The sequence below is a fragment of the Zootoca vivipara genome, chromosome 13, assembly GCF_965207765.1.
Source record: "Zootoca vivipara chromosome 13, rZooViv2.hap1.1, whole genome shotgun sequence".
NCBI classification, from domain to species: Eukaryota; Metazoa; Chordata; class Lepidosauria; order Squamata; family Lacertidae; genus Zootoca; species Zootoca vivipara.
Window position 1 is genome coordinate 4,797,776 of NC_142596.1, and position 20,168 is coordinate 4,817,943.

General features: G+C 42.5%; 1 protein-coding gene across 2 annotated transcripts in view; it reads right to left on the reverse strand.

Annotated features, from left to right (window-relative positions):
* The window catches only part of VPS13C (vacuolar protein sorting 13 homolog C), a 116,826-nt gene that overhangs the window by 95,148 nt on the left and 1,510 nt on the right, over nucleotides 1-20,168 (reverse strand). For both annotated transcript variants that reach the window (XM_060282438.2, XM_060282437.2), the window contains exons 2-5: nucleotides 16,733-16,776; nucleotides 15,284-15,326; nucleotides 13,372-13,467; nucleotides 10,626-10,727 (exon numbers count right to left, since the gene is read on the reverse strand). In XM_060282438.2, coding sequence (XP_060138421.2) covers nucleotides 10,626-10,727; nucleotides 13,372-13,467; nucleotides 15,284-15,326; nucleotides 16,733-16,776 — 285 coding nt within the window. The remainder of the gene's footprint in view (nucleotides 1-10,625; nucleotides 10,728-13,371; nucleotides 13,468-15,283; nucleotides 15,327-16,732; nucleotides 16,777-20,168) is intronic.

Genomic DNA, 20,168 nt, shown 5'->3' on the forward strand with positions numbered 1-20,168 from the left:
GAGAAGATGGTGAAATGCGAACAGGGGACAGAGAAAGGGCAGAACTCCTCAATACCTTCTTTGCCTCAGTCTTCTCTAAAAAAGAAAACAATGCCCAACCTGAAGAATATGGAGCAGATGATTCAGCAGGGGAAACACAGCCCAGAACAAGTAAGGAGGTAGTACAAGAATACTTGGCTAGTTTAGATGTATTCAAGTCTCCAGGGCCAGATGAACTACATCCAAGAGTATTAAAAGAACTGGCAGGGGTGATTTCAGAACCACTGGCAGTAATCTTTTGAGAATTCCTGGAGAACAGGCTAAGTCCCAGCAGACTGGAGGAGGGCAAATGTTGTCCCTATTTTCAAAAGGGGGGAAAGAGAGGACCCAAACAATTACCGCCCAGTCAGCCTGACATCAATACCAGGAAAGATTCTAGAGCAGATCATTAAGCAAACGGTGTGTGAGCACCTAGAAAGGAACGCTGTGATCACTAAAAGACAGCATGGGTTTCTGAAAAATAAATCATGTCATCAGGGTCCCCATCAATGGCTCCCCTTCATCCTGGAGAGAAGTGACTAGTGGGTTGCCACAGGGTTCTGTCTTGGGCCCAGTCTTATTCAACATCTTTATCAATGGCTTGAGGACATCGTGATCAAGTTTGCAGATGACACCAAATTGGGAGGGGTGGCTAATACCCCAGAGGACAGGATCACACTTCAGAATGACCTTAACAGATTAGACAACTGGGCCAAAGCAAACAAGATGAATTTTAACAAGGAGAAATGTAAAGTACTACACTTGGGCAAAAAAAAATGAAAGGCACAAATACAGGATGGGTGACACCTGGCTTGAGAGCAGTACATGTGAAAAGCATCTAGGAATCTTGGTAGACCACAAACTTGACATGAGTCAACAGTGTGATGCAGCAGCTTAAAAAGCCAATGCAATTCTGGGCTGCATCAATAGGAGTATAGCATCTAGATCAAGGTAAGTAATAGTACCGTACCACTGTATTCTGCTCTGGTCAGACCTCACCTGGAGTACTGTGTCCAGTTCTGGGCACCACAGTTCAAGAAGGATACTGACAAGCTGGAACGTGTCCAGAAGAGGGCAACCAAAATCGTCAAAGGCCTGGAAACAATGCCTTATGAGGAATGGCTTAAGGAGCTGGGTATGTTTAGCCTGGAGAAGAGAAAGTTAAGAGGCGATATGATAGCCATGTTCAAATACATAAAAGGATGTCATATAGAGGAGAAAGGTTGTTTTCTGCTGCTCCAGAGAAGCGGACACGGAGCAATGGATTCAAAATACAAGAAAGAAGATTCCACCTAAACATTAGGAAGAACTTCCTGACAGTAGGAGCTGTTCGGCAGTGGAATTTGCTCCCAAGGAGTGTGGTGTAGTCTCCTTCTTTGGAGGTCTTTAAGCAGAGCCTTGACAGCCATCTGTCAGGAATGCTTTGATGGTGTTTCCTGCTTGACAGGGAGTTGGACTGGATGGCTCTTGTGGTCTCTTCCACTCTATGATTCTATGATTTATTTTTATTTTCTAAATACGAGCCTACCCTTATTGCAAGTCTCAAGGCAATTAACAAAACAATTAAAATGTTTAAAAAATACTAAAGTTTTTGATAAAAACAAGAATAAAAATACATGCAGCCAGTGCTTTTTTGTAGAAAAATAGGTGCTGGTACTCACCATGAAGTTGTTACAGTGAATGCCACACTTTTTAACAAAAAAAAAGAGGAGTCGGTACTGCGTAGCCTTGAGTACCCCCTAAAAAAAGCACTGCATGCAGCCAAGAATAATTAATGTTAATTTCAGGTGGGAGAGGGAGATTATAAATTATAAAAGTATTAATTATAAAAGCACCCAAATAACATTACACGTTGCACGAACAGGGCAAGCTTTCACCTGATTTCTCCAGGCACCTAAAGTACTGGGATGACACCTGGAGAACATGACTAAGGCATATGAATTTCACTCAAGAAATATTTCACACAAACCTGGAAGCCTATGCCAATACGCATTTTAGGAATGACTCCAACAAGCAACTTTTAATATTTAGCCTATTTACCATCTTGAATCCCCTTCATGGATCAATGCCTTGTCGTGGCGAAGGGGCTTGAATAACTCAGAGAAGCTATGAGCTATGCCATGCAGGGCCACCCAAGATGGATAGGTCATAGTGGAGAGTTTTGACTAAACGTGATCCACCTGGAGAAGGAACTGGCAAGCCACTCCAGTATCCCTGCCAAGAAAACTCCATGGACAAAGACAACAGGCATATAAAAGTTATGACGCTGGAAGATGAGCCCCTCAGGTCGGAAGGCGTCCAACATGCTACTGAGGAAGAGCGGAGGACAAGTACAAGTAGATTCAGAGCTGATGAAGCGGCTGGGCCAAAGCCGAAAGGACGCTCAGTTGCGGATATGCCTGGAAGCGAAAGGAAAGTCCGATGCTGTAAAGAAAAATATTGCATAGGAACCTGGAATGTAAGAACCATGAGTGGAGGTAAGCTGGATGTGGTCAAAAATGAGATGACAAGAATAAATATCGACATCCTGGGCATCAGTGAACTAAAATGGAAGGGAATGGGCGAATTCAGTTCGGGTGACTATCATATCTACTATTGTGGGCAAGAATCCTGTAGCAGAAATGGAGTGGCCCTCATAGTCAACAAAAGAGTGGCAAAAGCTGTAATGGGATGCAATCTCAAAAATGACAGAATGATCTCGATACGAATCCAAGGCAGACCTTTTAACATCACAGTAATCCAAGTTTATGCACCAACTACCAGTGCTGAAGAAAGTGAAATTGACCAATTCTATGAAGACCTACAACAACTTCTAGAAATGACACCAAAGAAGGATGTTCTTCTCATTACAGGGGATTGGAATGCTAAAGTAGGGAATCAAGAGATAAAAGGAACAACTGGCAAGTTTGGCCTTGGAGTTCAAAATGAAGCAGGGCAAAGGCTAATAGAGTTCTGTCAAGAGAACAAGCTGGTCATCACAAACACTCTCTTCCAACAACACAAGAGACGACTCTACACATGGATATCACCAAATGGGCAGCATCGAAATCAGATTGATTATATTCTCTGCAGCCAAAGATGGAGAAGCTCTATACAGTCAGCAAAAACAAGACCTGGAGCTGACTGTAACTCAGATCATCAGCTTCTTATAGCAAAATTTCAGCTTAAACTGAAGAAAGTAGGGAAAACCACTGGGCCAGTAAGATACAATCTAAATCAAATCCCTTATGAATACACAGTGGAAGTGAGGAACAGGTTTAAGGATTTAGATTTGGTGGACAGAGTGCCTGAAGAACTATGGATGGAGGCTCGTAACATTATACAGGAGGCAGCAACGAAAACCATCCCAAGGAAAAGGAAATGCAAGAAAGCAAAATGGCTATCCAACGAGGCCTTACAAATAGCGGAGGAGAGGAGGCAAGCAAAATGCAAGGGAGATAGGGAAAGATACAGGAAGCTGAATGCAGATTTCCAAAAAACAGCAAGGAGAGACAAGAGGGTCTTCTTAAAAGAGCAATGCAGAGAAATAGAGGAAAACAATAGAATGGGGAAAACCAGAGATCTGTTCAAGAAAATTGGAGATATGAAAGGAACATTTCGTACAAAGATTACCATAATCAAGGACAAAAGTGGTAAGGACCTAACAGAAGCAGAAGACATCAAGAAGAGGTGGCAAGAATACACAGAGGAATTATACCAGAAAAATATGGAGGTCTCGTACACCCCAGGTAGTGTGGTTGCTGACCTTGAGCCAGACATCTTGGAGAGTGAAGTCAAATGGGCCTTAGAAAGCACTGCTAATAACAAGGCCAGTGGAAGTGATGATATTCCAGCTGAACTATTTAAAATTTTAAAAGATGATGCTGTTAAGGTGCTACACCCAATATGCCAGCAAGTTTGGAAAACTCAGCAATGGCCAGAGGATTGGAGAAGATCAGTCTACATCCCAATTCCAAAGAAGGGCAGTGCCAAAGAATGCTCCAACTACCGCACAATTGCGCTCCTTTCACACGCTAGCAAGGTTATGCTTAAAATTCTACAAGGCAGGCTTAGGCAGTATGTGGACCGAGAACTCCCAGAAGTGCAAGCTGGATTTCGAAAGGGCAGAGGAACCAGAGACCAAATAGCAAACATGCGCTGGATTATGGAGAAAGCTAGAGAGTTCCAGAAAAACGTCTACTTCTGCTTCATTGACTATGCAAAAGCCTTTGACTGTGTCGACCACAGCAAACTATGGCAAGTTCTTAAAGAAATGGGAGTGCCTGATCACCTCATCTGTCTCCTGAGAAATCTCTATGTGGGACAAGAAGCTACAGTCAGAACTGGATATGGAACAACTGATTGGTTCAAAATTGGGAAAGGAGTACGACAAGGTTGTATATTGTCTCCCTGCTTATTTAACTTATATGCAGAATTCATCATGCGAAAGGCTGGACTAGATGAATCCCAAGCCGGAATTAAGATTGCCGGAAGAAATATCAACAACCTCAGATATGCAGATGACACAACCTTGATGGCAGAAAGCGAGGAGGAATTAAAGAACCTTTTAATGAGGGTGAAAGAGGAGAGCGCAAAATATGGTCTGAGGCTCAACATCAAAAAAACCAAGATCATGGCCACTGGTCCCATCACCTCCTGGCAAATAGAAGGGGAAGAAATGGAGGCAGTGAGAGATTTTACTTTCTTGGGCTCCTTGATCACTGCAGATGGTGACAGCAGTCACGAAATTAAAAGACGCCTGCTTCTTGGGAGAAAAGCAATGACAAACCTAGACAGCATCTTAAAAAGCAGAGACATCACCTTGCCGACAAAGGTCCGTATAGTTAAAGCTATGGTTTTCCCAGTAGTGATGTATGGAAGTGAGAGCTGGACCATAAAGAAGGCTGATCGCCGAAGAATTGATGCTTTTGAATTATGGTGCTGGAGGAGACTCTTGAGAGTCCCATGGACTGCAAGAAGATCAAACCTATCCATTCTGAAGGAAATCAGCCCTGAGTGCTCCCTGGAAGGACAGATCATGAAGCTAAGGCTCCAATACTTTGGCCACCTCATGAGAAGAGAAGACTCCCTGGAAAAGACCCTGATGTTGGGAAAGATGGAGGGCACTAGGAGAGGACGAGATGGTTGGACAGTGTTCTCGAAGCTACGAACATGAGTTTGACCAAACTGCGGGAGGCAGTGCAAGACAGGAGTGCCTGGCGTGCTATGGTCCATGGGGGTCACGAAGAGTCGGACACGACTAAACGACTAAACAACAACAACAACCATCTTGAATACTGAGGTGGAAAGGCAGTCTAAAACTGTAAAATATCTTAACATCAAATCCTTAAAAGGCAGAAGGCAGTAAGTCTCACACATTCTTATTCAAGTTTACAGCCAGAGAGCTCCAAGTAAGAGCTGTTTGCTAAGGACTGCTGATCTTTGCTAGAAATAGGGCACACTGGGAAACTTCAAGGCAGAAAACAGGCTGTTTGGTCGGTTTCACTGAATATTAACCAAGAACTATCAAACAATGCTTTCATTGGTGCCATAAATGCTGAAAGGCAAAAGCTCAGCAGAACTGTGTACGAATATCCAAAACCATAACATTCTTTGATTAATCAAAAGTATTGCTTTGATTGCTGAGCAATATAAACAGCTCAGCATAAGATTAAAAGGTCATAAATGAATGGAATGAGAGAACAGAATGTCAATAAAAGAAGAGGAAGTTCTTTTTAAAACATCTGAACACCTTTTCATTAGCACTGGAACATCTTATGGAGAAGTTCAAGGACAGAAAGGGAAAAGTGCATTTATTTCTGAACTGCAGGGGGCACCAGGTAAACTTAAACAAGTGACAAACAGATGTTAGGGAGGGGATTGATCTGAGTGATGTTCTAATGGGCATAGACTTCAGAATGGTTTAGGCCATTCTGGAAACACTAGGATGATAAAAGAGGGAGTTACAAATGAGAAGGTAGTGCAAATGTGTCAACCATCTGGAATGATAATGCAAACAAGTACACTTAAGTGAGTATGTCTCTACTACAGACTTCTTTCTGTAACAAATGCATCATTTAAAAATGAAACCAGCTGTGTTAGACCTTTCACGATTGTGTTCACTGGAATTTCCTTCAGGAAAAAGAGCCCTTAACCCTCTTACAAGATCAAATCTGAACTGCTATTGCTGGATTGTGCCCAACTGAGGTTTGAACGCCAAACTATTCAAGCACTAATATAAGGAGGAACTATGGTACCCAATTTCTGCTTTAACAGACATTATTATTGTAATTAATTTAAAATCAAGGTAGTTTGTTTATATCCAGTAAAGTCAAAGTCTCACTAACTTACTTACTGGCCTAAAAGAAGGCTGCACATATTACTGCATTTTTTTTGTTAGCTTATAAAAAGAAAAGCAACAGAAAAAGAATATTCAACACACTGTTAGTTATACCCACCTTTTGAGTGATCATTACCTTTAAATGATTTCTTAAAACGCTTTTTTGTCTTTTTAGACTTACGTCCTTTTCAATGTAAGCAATTTTACAGAAAGAGGATAAATTACAGTTAGGCAGGCATCATTAAAGCAAGCAATGAAAATAAAGGAAAACAAAAATTAAGATTACTCAGGAAAGATATTTGGAGTATAGAAGCAAGGAGTTAGTTTGCAGCTCCAGTATAAAACCATTTCTCTATTTAATACTATTCTTTTTTTTCCAAATGAGGCTATAGAAAAGGGATTTACAGCAACATTGTAAAACTGTAACTACAGCCCTAGGCCTGCTCAGAGTAGACCTACTGAAATTAACATGACTAATAGATGTTAATAGGTCTACTCTAATTGGCTAAGCTACTATAAACAAGGAAGACATTTTGAGATACGCCTTCCTTCAGCAAAACTTCTATAATTTAAAGACAAAGTTTTATAACAATTGCTGTATGTGCCACCCAGAAGCAATGAGTCCACTGTGGGACAAGTCTCTGGCAGACATCCAGCATTAGTCATACTCAGAATAGACTCACTGAAGTCAATGGACTTGAGTAAATTAAACCCATTGGTTCCAATGGGTCTACTCAGAGGGAACTTAGTTGGATATCTCACTCCATCCTTAAAACAGTCCACGTTCCCTAATCATCCCCAGCTGCCTGCAAAAAAAAAAACCCCGGTGCTCCACTTCAATTAGTCTGTGTATGAAAGAAGGAAAAATTAATCAGACTAAGTTGAAACAAAATAAAAAAATTCCTTCCAGCAGCACGTTAGAGACCAACTAAGTTTGTCATTGGTATGAGCTTTCGTGTGCATGCACACTTCTTCAGATATGTGTGTGGAAATACATAAGGTCTCAGGTGCCAAACATGGGAGGTGGAGTAAGCATGTTGCATAGCAAACAGTGATGAATTACAAGTTACGTTTCAGTTCCTGTTTGGATACACTGTATTTTTAATATGCTAGTTGTGATAACTTTGTGTCCATTAAAATTGTCCATACAGTCGTACCTCGGGTTGCGAACACCTCGGGTTACGAACAACCCGGGTTACGAACTGCGCAAACCCGGAAGTATTTTTGCCGCGCGCATTTGCACATGCGCAAAGCGCGAAAATATCACTTTGCGCATGCGATCCGGAACGGAGGTACCACTGTAGTTATATTTTATGTTTCTAAAGTAACAGAATGACTTTCAATCTGGAAAAGAATAAAGAAGTGCTAATGTAGCTCTGTTTTTTCAATTTTTGCTCTGTTTTTTCTGAAAATTTCCGTTTCCCCCCGGGAAAAAACAGAAAAACCAGGTTTTTTCCCGAGCTTCAAAATTTCCAGAAATTTTACATCTCTAGCTAAGACTGCCTGCACATGTGCTCTGAAAAAAACTGAACATGCAGAATCCCTGCAGCCACACTTGTAGAGAAGGGAAGAGAGAGGAAACCAGCATTCACAGTCTATTTGCAGCCATGTCTCTCCTCTTTCTCTTTTTAAGTTTGCTTGCTAGTTAGGTGAGAGACTATTACATAAGGCAGGAAAAAAACATTTTAAAAAACTGGTTACTCTGAAGTCATAGCTTTAGAAGAGCATATGACTCCACTTCTAGATTAATTTACAACCAAACACTGCCATCGTCTACATGTTTCATTCATAGAACCCATTCCTAGGAGACATGACTAAGACCGACATGCTAATCAATGGAATACTTTTCTTATGAAAAAAATAATGTTTCACCTCAGCAATAAGAATAATGGCTTACACCCAGAGATGACTTACACAAGTGGAAAAAACACTTCTGCTTGTGAAAGGAAGCCTCAACAAATTTACAGTGGTACCTCGGTTTATGAGCACAATTGGTTCCGGAAGTCTGTTCATAAACTGAAGCGTTCATAAACTGAAGCGAACTTTCCCTTTGAAAGTAATGGAAAGTGAATTAATCCGTTCCAGATGGGTCTGCGGCGTTCATAAACCAAAAATTCATAAACCGAGGTTCCACTGTATCTAATTTCCCCATCCTGCACCATACCCATCTCATGGCATTCCAGGGGATGCACCAACCCTTGGGAGCAGCACTTTATGTGGTACAGGCAGCTGTAGGAGGGAGTAGGACCCAGGAAAGCCATGCTGGATAAGTGAGTTTCACAGAACCTTCTCTGAATCAAACCCATTATATTTGCAACAACATAAACTCCTGTTGAAAATGCAAGAATCACAGCCTTTTTATGTATGATTTTACAGCCAATTTATCAAGAAACAATGATTTAAATAATTACAAAATATTTCAGTGCTCCCCGATAAATTGGCTTTAAGAGTCTCTGAGACATGATTGTTTCTCAAAGTACCTGAATAGGTGTTTAGAGCTTCCCTAAAGTTACCATTGAGAGAGTAGTTTAACATTAACCTTGTTCCTGTCACAAGAAGTAGCTTGATCTAGCAGACCAGCAGGCATTCAGTTTCTCTTTTCAAATATCCTTAAATGTAATCATTAAGCATGCATACCCACCAGACTTGACATCCTTATACACAATGTCCTCCAGTCCACATATGAAATCTGAATGAGCTCCTTCATCCATATGACAGCAGTAACCAAAATGCACATATTTTAAAACAATAGAATCTAATCCACTAATACAGGTTTTTTATACATTGAAAAAGAACTAGTTTCAAAATACTTAGAAAAACTATTCCGCTTTCACCAACAGCCTCTTATTTATCACTGTACATTACAACAATCTACAACATCATGAACTGGTTGTGTTCACACATCATGCTAAATCGTGTGCAAAAATAGGAACAAGCCCTTGGGCTCATATGCCTCCCCCTTCCCCTCTCATACGCCCAAGAGAATGAAATCAGCAGTGTTTACTTTCAGTTTTAAACAGAGCCGTCCTTCCCAGGGCGCCCACCCAGCAGGGGGCGCATCAAGGAGGCACACGGAGCCACTCATGCCTCCACCTTGCCTGCTTCGCTCCTTTCCCAGCAGCGGTGGCTGGAGCGATGCAGCGGCGGCGGAGCTGCCTCTGTCAAGGGGTGGCAGAGAAGAGGAACAGGGCTACCTTCCGCCCACACTCCTTCAAGCCACAGCGAGCACAGACAGCACTGCCCCATAATGCTCCGTGGCACCTCATTGGCATGCAAATGTGCTCGCTGTGACTTGAAGGAGTGTGGGCAGGCACTGCCCCACAATGCTCTGTAGGCAAACCTTCTGTTGGGGCGGCAGCTAGGGCTCCCTGGACTGCAGCGCCACTCACCCGCTTCGGCCGAGCAGGCAGAGGCGGAGCACAGCTGGCAGCGTCCCTGCCTGTTGTGCCACGCCCTCCGGCTGCCCGCTGCGCCTGGGCCTGCCCGGCGGAGCACAAGGGGCGCTGGAGGGATCATCATGCCACGGCGCCCGATACACTTAAGACGGCCCTGGTTTTAAACTAACCAGAATTTGTTCTTGCAAATGAAGAAGAGATCTTGGTTTATAACATATAATAATAATAATAATAATAATAATAATAATAATAATAATAATAATAATAATTTATTATTTATACCCCACCCATCTGGCCGGGTCTCCCCAGCCACTCTGGGCGGCTTCCAACAGGAAAATACAACACAATAATCTATTAAACATTAAAAGCCTCCCTGAACAGGGCTGCCTTCAGATGTCTTCTAAAAGTCTGGTAGTTGTTTTCCTTTTTGACATCTGTTGGGAGGGTGTTCCACAGGGCAGGCGCCACCACCATAACCAGGCGTCGGCAAGCTTATCCGGCCATGGGCTGGACCCATCCCACGGAGCTCGTCCGTGGGCTGGACACGCACAGCGCAATGCCAGAAATCGCTTCTGCGCATGCCCAGACGCCAAAAATCGCGCTTGCGCAGAAAAAAATTCCGGTGCCGCAGATGCCATTTCCAGCACCACTCGGCGAGTCCCCGCGTTGCGTTGTGCTGGTTTAGCGCAGCGCGCAGGGGACTTGCCGATTAGGCGGGTCGGTGACTGGGCGGCTTGTGGGACAGGTAAACAGCCTCTGTGGGCCGTATCCGGCCCATGGGTCGGAGGTTGCCAATGCCTGATTTATAACTAACTCTAGTCAGTTTCAAAACAAACCCTTCTGAGTTCTTCAAAAGTATCATCTTAGAACCCTCAAGAATAACCATACAATACCTTTTTCTGCTGCTAATCGCAGGGCTTCTTCAATTCTTGACAGCTCCTTTTGCTTGTTATCCTGTAGATATTTTTCTTCTTTTTCTGCATCATATTTAATGCCTAGGAGACAGAATTCATGATCTAGTCAAAACAGCAAGCCAATAAAGAGGCAAGGTATCCCTGATGGGTCTAGTTTAGTGCCACCTCCAGACCAAGCCATGCTGCCCTTCACCCTTCAGACACCCATTCCTCTTATTCTAATTACTATCACCCTTCAGCTAATCATGATGTACTTGAAAAGTACATTCTATGACAATCTGTAGCCTTCTTTTTCTTTTTCATGACTTCCAGCTTATCGCGCTCAGCATTGGGTGCGTGTTCGCTCAGCGGAGCAAATTCAAGGGCAGAAAAGGGAGCAAGGGACGTGCAATGGTGACACAAACCCCTGAAAAAGGCTTAAGAGGGGGTCTTAAGCACTGGCTAGCTTAACTGACTGATCCAAGTAGTGCAAAAAGGGGGTTCCTGAGTGCTCCAGCACCGTGTAAAGTGATGGAGGCGGGGAGAACCTCAGTGCGGATATTTTGGCAAATAGGTTTTAAAAAAATATTAAAAGAGGTTATAAATGAGGATCAAGCAGGCTTTTTAACAGGGAGAGAAATGAACAATAACATAAGAACAGTGATCGATATTTTGGAGCATTTGGAGATGAGACCAGATAAGCAAGCAATCTTGATGTTTGTGGATGTGGGAAAAGCTTTTGACAATGTATCTTGGAAATTTATTAGAAAGACCATAAAGATAATGGGATTTGGGGAAACCTTTGGCTGAAGTAAAGGGACCCCTGACCATTAGGTCCAGTCGTGACCGACTCTGGGGTTGCGCGCTCATCTCGCATTATTGGCCGAGGGAGCCAGCGTATAGCTTCCAGGTCATGTGGCCAGCATGACAAAGCCGCTTCTGGCAAACCAGAGCAGCACATGGAAACGCCGTTTACCTTCCCGCTGTAGCGGTTCCTATTTATCTACTTGCATTTTGAGGTGCTTTCGAACTGCTAGGTTGGCAGGAGCTGGGACCAAGCAACGGGAGCTCACCCCGTCACAGGGATTCGAACCGCCGACCTTCTGATCAGCAAGCCCTAGGCTCAGTGGTTTAACCACAGCGCCACCTTGGCTGAAGTATAGAGGCAATTTATCAGAATCAGAAAGCAAAATTGATCACGTGGCAACAAGAGGGATTCAGATTCACATGCTGCTGCAGCTGCAGCTGCTGCTGGTGGTATCTTGCAGAGAAACATGGTAATGGACAGCTGCTGGTGTTGTCTCTTCAGCTGGTCAAACATCCCCTTTCACAGCCCACACACTTTCTAAAATCATACATTTGGTCTTCAGGTTGCGTTCCATGGAGGGGTCATACCATGCAATGATACAATTCACATGCCTGAATGCACCAAAGCATAGCTGCCAAGTTTTCCCTTTTCTCGCGAGGAAGCCTATTCAGCATAATGGAAAACCCCTGAAAAAAAGGGATAACTTGGCAGCTATGCACCAAAGAGATCAGAAAAGCTCTCTAGGATCCCAGGTGGGTTTGGTTGTCCTGCTCACCACCACCGCCACAACCATCCTCTTCCCTGCTTTCTGAACTGGAACTTGATCTCACCAGTTCCTCCACCTCTTCCAGACTCAAGGCCTGTTGCCTCTCAATTAGCGAGGCAAAGGTGAGCCTGGTGTAATGTGTCTTGAAGCAGCGAATCACAGCTTGATGCAAAGGCTAGATGAGTGAATTATAGGGAGAAAGGCAACCCTGACAACACTGTGTGCAAATTGCAGTCCCTGTGGATGCATTTTTCAGCAGCAGCAGTAGTAGCAGCACGTTGAACTCCAGCCCCTTCTCCTGCAGGTAACGCCTCGCCTCTGGAATGAAGTGCTTGTGGAACCAGTCTAGAAAGGTTTTAGCAGTCACCCAGGCCCTCTTGTCAGACTGCCATAAGACATATTATTCCATGTCACAGCACACATGGTCATGCCATCTCATAAACAGTCCAGCACTTCCAGTTTCGTCTCCAGTATAGGCACCTTGCATATAGGTGCCATCTATATAAAAAAAAACTTTTAAAAAGACCCCTCCAAAAACTCTGCCAGATTTCCAACAAACCACAATTGCTCCTTCCAAATCTCCTTTCTCAAACTCCAACTCTCCACAGGCCTCAAAGATTGGTGCAAATTGTTTGTTTTTATTTGGATTTTGTTTGTTACCTGTTTGTTTGTAAACATATTTATTGTTGATAAATATGTGTTTGCTGTTGATAGCCCTGGTGGCTATCACCGTTAGAAGCTATTTCAGTAAAGAAAAAAAAATATGGAAAAGAACTGGGTAACTTATAAAGAACTGTTGGAAGAGGAGGCAAATCAATTGAAGTTTTTTTAAAAAACCTGAAGAAATCTGGCATTATGTTACAGACTGGCTGCAATATTATCAGTTAAATGAAACATTTGAATCAGACAAGAAAAATGGGTTTGCAATTCGGCTCCAGAGACCACACATTCGCACCATAAGACGCACAGACATTTCCCCTTACCTTTTAGGAGGAAAAATGTGTCTTATGCAGCAAAAAATAAGGTAAGTTATGTGCTTAATCAAATGCAACACTACATTTGATTAACACAACAGCCTATTCCAAATTTCTCTTCTCTTCAAATTCTGTGTAAGGCACTGGCAATGCATTCTAACTACATATTGCATTTCAGATTGCCCATCAACCACTTACTTGCCCCTGGGACAACAAGAAGATATAAGCCTTCTAGAGTTGCAACTACTGCTTCACCATATAAATTCTTCCAAGGAATCTTCAAAGTAAGCTTATCTAAAAAAAATCAAAACATTTTATATTTAGGTGAATGAGCAATGAGTGAATCATGCAGGTGAAGTCTGTTTGGAAAAAATATTCAAGTTTGCCTTGTTTACAACGAAAGAGTTTTTCTCAAGTGTTATTTCTTTTAGGCTGATCCCAAGGCTCCAGATGCTTCACTGGAGAAAAAGGCCATCAGATCTGCTGTTCTATCAAAAACTGTGTATGTTAATGAATAAAGAACAGATTAGAGGAGTAACTGTTTAGTTTCTGATCCCAACAGATGCAAGATTTGTTACATCATAGATCTGTTAGGATGAAATGCAAATATTTACAATTTTCAGGTTAAAAATACCGAACTGTACTTGAACAAGGGGTATCATTTATTTCATTTTCACATGGGAAACACATTTCTTGTAGCTCTACAGAAGAACTATATTAGAGGGCATTGAAAGTTAAGCACATGTCTTGGCACAGGATTGCAATCTTAATCTTGGACTTCTTTCATTACACCCATAACACACCCAAGGTAAATAATGCAGGAAAATCTACACTTCCTCAAAGTAAGCTTACTCTTCCTGTGTTACCATTCAAATTACACGAAATTAAGAAATGTAGCCAAGCAAGAGGTTGGCATTTTAATTATGCATTTGCTTTTGGTGGTTCAATAAGAGGAAGCAAAACTGAACCTGAGAGCAAGACAAGTATTTCCCAGCTTTATAAATAAGCCCATAAAAGCTACTAGTCTTCTGAGAGCAAGTAGACAAGAGGCAAGGAGCTCCAGCTCCTCCAGCAGTTGACCACATTTCTATGCAGAATGTGAAGGAGAGGATTTCCCTCCTTAGGGCAGCCTGCTAGGTTTCTATGCTGGGTACAGAGGAGACACCAAGCACTCCATCTCTTCTTTGACAGCCTGTTCACTTGCGTGCATGCAATTCCTTGTTATCTGTGGCTACTAGGCATGTTTTCAAATTGGGTGAGGTGGTTTGCTTCTCTATTACCTCCTACATCTGCCACCTAAGCGAGAAGCTGTGAGAGCCACCACCAGCTGCTCAGGGCAGAAGCCCTGACCTGTGAGGGGGCTTAACAACTGCTGCTTCAAGAAGAGCAGGATGTTTAGATGCAAAGTGGCAGTTAGAAGATTGGATAAATGGGGGAGGGGGTGCTTATATATACCAATTTGAAAAATAAATATTATACTTTATTGCACATTTAATAATAGGTGGCATGGAAATACAAGGCTGTTCTAGGCTGGATTCATGCATTTTAAGTATGAAGTCATATGTTCTACTTCAATTATTTGCTAAGTGATAAAATATCATGAGCAGTTACGGTCCATCATATGATTTATGGAAAAGCATCTGATAGAAGCTTGTTTTCCTTGCATCACCAAACTGCAAGTTACTCTTAAAACTTAAATTAGTGTTAACAGCAGTCCATAGGACAGAATCAGCTAGAATAAAAGCCCATAAAACTCCAACAAACATTCAGATCCAGGGCATCTGTCTTGGACAGGAGCAGAGAGGAAAATAAAAGGAAAACATAACCAGGAAGCAGAGGGAATGAAACTGAAGTTTCCCATCCTGCAAAGTAGAAAATATCTGAATTACAACTGTTTCCCCACAAATGGTATTATAATTTAAAATGCAGAAAACATTATTCTAAGCCTTATAAATTGGCCAAGTGAATGCTGTGTACTTTGCCCAATCTCCTTGAAAAAGCAGCTGAAGGTTCTTAGCTATTGTACACTAATATACGAACTACCAAGATGCTACTAACTTCCAACTTTTCAGTCTCCAAATCAAAATGCAAGTTAGAACGATCTACTTACCTATTTGTCCAGCCTTTACTCTAAAAGGTACATCCAGCTCACTCTGATTGAGAAATGGGGGGAAAGGTGGTAGAAAAGAGGGAAATAACATACTCATTACATATCAGAAGTCTCTTACCACTGGCTTTGCTTTATAGTTTAAAAACCTTTTTAAAGTTGTTGAGTTTAAGTATTAGAGCAAAGTAACAAAAAAGATTCAACAAGCACCCAAAACTCATGGCAAATGCTATCTTCCCCCACTAGTATGTATACTAAAGTTTGGGCCAAGGCTGCAAATTGTCACTGAGGAAAAAGACAGTATACTACAAGCACCTAATGACATGCTAACATGGAAGCACAGGAATAACAGTGAAACTCTTGCGGATGGAGTAGGGAGAAACCTCCAGCTAAGCTACCTCTTCTTCCCAAGTAAAACTGAAATAAGCATTCAATTAAGTATTGGACCTAAGTGTATTTAGGCACTCTGGTTCACAATTCATTTACTGACATACTTAAGCAACAATAGTTCCACTGACTTTAATAAACAAATCAGAGCAGGACCCAAATTATATATGATACAGGGGTCTGTGACTGGATATCCCAGCATCTTCTTTAAAGCTTAAATGAAAACATGAGACGGCAAGGTGGGGATGGTGAGAAGTGACTCCGGACAGTGTTAGAAACTGAGATATGAAAGCTAGGAGCTAAATGGCACCTTAAAGCTAGGTTATGGGCACCACAATGGAGTGTCTAGGCGTGCTTTTTTAATAACAAGAATACAAAGCTGAAAATGAATGAACTGCAGTTAAAATCTTATGTTCCTTTTTCACATGGTCCTCATCTTAAGAGTGCAAAAAACAAAGCCCCTGCCCGCCCCCTAATATTCTTATGAGGGTCCCTTTTCCAGTGGCTGGAAGTGAGGAAGCAGAAAAAGACCCTCCTTTCCATCCAGCAGTGGCAGTTTTAATCTGAAATCTTAGGCTCAATATGACACCCAGAGCTCAGAAACTGCTCGCATTAATCAAATTCCCTGCTGCAAAATGTGTCTAGAACAAAGAGAGTTTCGAACACTGGCTCAGGACAACATTGTGGAGGAAGGGAGAGTTCAATCAGACTATTCCTGATTGTTCCTCACCACTAACTCTTATTCACTTGTTGGAAAAAAGACGAAATTATGCTAGTGTATAAAAATGAAGTTTAAAAAATGAGACTTTGCTTTTCAATATGTGATCTTTTGCATAGGAATCAACATTACCCCTTCTCTTGAGATATTGCACTGCTCTGATCACTCATATTTTCTCAACATGAAATATACAGCATTATTCCAATGCCTTCAATCAAAATTAAGGATTTTTTAAAAATCAAAATATCTTACGTCGCTAACAAAAATGCTACAGCTACTGTTCAAGCTTGACCAGCACAGTTTAAAAAAGCAAACCCAAGCAATTTCCTAGATGACAGATGGCTTACCAGTGCATTCTCCTTTATCCTCAAGTTGTCAAGTGCCACATTACCTATATAGGAAAAGAAATCAGAGATCAATATCTCTTTATTTTCTATGAACTATCTATGTATACAAACACATACTAATAGAGTTTTCAATTCTTTCAGTAACCAACACTTATGTAAACAAAAGGGAACCATTCACACAAAAGAGGCAGCTATCCACAGGGTTGCAAAATTATTTTTATTAATTTACTTATTACCCACCTTTTATCCCAAGTTCCCAGGGTAGGTTACAGCATTACAAACAATGATTAAAATCATTTAAATATGGACATTTGCTTTCTTTTGTCATTGTTTAAAGCAGAGGTTTTCAACCTTTTTTGGGTCCATGGCTCCCTTGATCAACAACTTTCACTCTGCCCAGTTATGTCACCCCTTGCCTGCGGACCTAGCAGCCCCTCACCCCTCCCTTGTGGAGGGTTCTCTCAGCCTCCTCTCTTCTTCCCTCTCCTTGGGAGTTCTCTGGACAGCCACAGTTGCCGCCCCTGATCTCTGAGCTGCACCCCCTTCCGCAAAGGTAAGTGCCTCCTCACACTGCCCCATAGGGGCCCGGGAAGCACCCCCTGGCCAGCCCCAGAGGCATCCTTCACCTGGGTAGCTTGTTGCCAGAGCTGCTGCAACAAACAGCTTTGCAAGCCTTTGGGAGGCAGAGACATAAGAGGGCATCAGAGGAAGGGAGGTAAGGAAAGAGGCCAGTGTTCCCCTCAGCACCCATAACCAACATTCAAGGCTCCCCAGAGTGCCATGGCACTCTGGTTGAAAACCACTGGTTTAAAGTAATACAAAGGGCACATTTTTAAACATTCCTACTCCAAGAATTTCAACCATTTTTACAAAGGGCTGCAAACAGAGGCAATTGTCCACCTTGCAGCTCTTTACTGGGCACCCAGGAGGAAGGGAAATGTTTCTTGTGCTCATTCTAAATGTGCTTTGCATTGTCATTTTGTAACCAAATCTATAACACTTCACTAATATGCATAGCTGCCAAGTTCTCCCTTTTTTTAAGGGAAATTCCCTTATGTTGAATAGGCTTCCTCGCGAGAAAAGGGAAAACTTGGCAGCTATGCTAATATGATTGGGCAGGAGTGTTGCACTGGCCTCCTTGTGCAAAGACTTCTGCTTATAAACTAGGACTTTCCCCCTTCTCCTCCCTCCATGTGTACCCCACACACCCCAAAATTGCATCACAGGGGGTGGGGTGGGGAAACAAAGTACAGAAGTATGATTCAGTCTGGAAAGCTGGAATGAATCCTACCCTCTGTCCTAGGATTAAATTTATTTTCAAATAAACCAACACTTCTGAAAAACCACTATTTTGTAATAAAAGCAACTCAATGTTTAAGAACTGCTTCCTAAAAGGAAGAACCTTTTTAATCTTAATTGATCAACTGACTAAGCGCTGCAACCCTACAAAAAGCCCTGAGCCAACCCTGATAACAGTCTAGCCAAGAAAACAAAAAGCAAAAAAACCTTTGGTGTGCAACAAACACCCCACTCAAGGCCATACCTCACATAATCTACAAACTGTTTCTTCTTCCAAAAGAATACACAGTTCCTCTTAGTCATCACATGATGGGTGATTTTCAAGGCAATATCTGATGCTTTCTTACCCTTCCAATCTCTCTTTTTCTCCACACCCCACCCCAGTTCTCTTGCTTCAGACCAGCCCAACAAAGTAAACAACATGGTCACAGCTAAAGCCACTGTAGAAGGAAGGATAATTTTTACAAGGAAGCTTCAAAATCCTTCAGCTTACAGTAATTTGATGCTAAGGAAGTAGAACTAAAAACAAATAAAGCTACAATACTGGTTTCATTTTCAGCTTTCTGCAACACCAGGATCTCTACTAGGCTAGGGAGTAGGGGTTCCAGGTAAGCCCTGCCCCACATAATCACATGATGCTGTACCCACCCACCGCATTTGAATGGCAATACCTATAAACGGGGGGCTGGCCCCCTCAGATATTTTATTGGGTGGGGTGAAGGGACCTCAACTCCTAAGAGTTGGCTCCTATGAGCTCTACCTTAAACATGTATGCTGTCCCTATATCATGGATGGGGAACCTCAGGCCTGACTGTGAATGTGGCCCTCCAGTCCTCTCTAATCCAGCCTACAGAACTCTTCCCAGACCACAAACCCCACCAGTCCGGCTCCACAGTCTTCTTCAAGTGCCTTACACTTTGATAATGCCCCTTGCTTGCCTGGATGGAGAGATTTGGGTCTATGTGTGCATGCAAAAAAAGGTCACTATTTTGTTGTGGCTGGAACAGAGGAAGAGATGCATCTGATCATCAACCCACTTTTGTCTCTGGCTTCACTTATGTGGTGGCCCTTGGGCTGAAAAGGAATCGCGAAAAGGGATTCACACTGGCTTGGATGTGTCCAACACAGATATTCTCAAGATGAGGAACCACAATAGTGAATTATAGTGGCAACAGCACTTCAGTTTCAACTGGGAGAAATGGATGGAGGCCCCCAAATTCAACCTGCAACCTAGCCAAGACATCAGCCTCTGTTTTCTTCCCATACAATGAAAACAAAAAATTCCCTTGTAAAGGAATTATGAGCTGGTGAATAAAAAATAACTTTATTTAAAAACATGGGGTTTTTTTGGTAACTTATTTTAAAAGTATCATAAATTTAAAGTGCACAATTTTAACCTCAAAACTGAATAATGACCTTCCAACACTCAAGTTAGCCTGCTCTAAGGGACGCAGGTGAGGCTGTGGGTTATACCACTGATCCTAGGGCTTGCTGATCAGAAGGTTAGCTGTTCGAATCCCCGCGACAGGGTGAGCTCCCGTTGCTTGGTCCCTTGCTCCTGCCAAACTAGCAGTTCGAAAGCACGTCAAAGTGCAAGTAGATAAATAGGTTTCCATGCGCTGCTCTGGTTCGCCAGAAGCGGCTTAGTCATGCTGACCACATGACCTGGAAGCTGTACGCCGGCTCCCTCGGCCAATAAAGCGAGATGAGCGTCACAACCCCAGAGCTGGTCACGACTGGACCTAATCAGGGGTCCCTTTACCTTTAACCTTTACTATATATCAGGCACGTCCAACAGGTAGATCATGATCTACCAGTAGATCAATGGACGCCTGTGGTAGATCAATGGCAGATCACTGGCTCCCCCCAAAGAAGCTCAACAACTTTGGCTCCCCTAAAAAAAAAGCTCACTTTTTTGCCCTGCACCCCCCCCAAAATGGTGCTTTCCTTCTCCCCCAAAAAGCTCAACAACTTTGACCTGAACCCCAACTTTTACCTGAACCCCAAAAAGATCACAGCAAGTTTTTAACTCTGTAAGTAGATTGCAGTCTCTTGGGAGTTGGCCACTCCTGCTATATATAAAGCCAAACGAAAAATGCCTTCCTGGTGCCTGAAAGCATTATAAATAAACCATAAT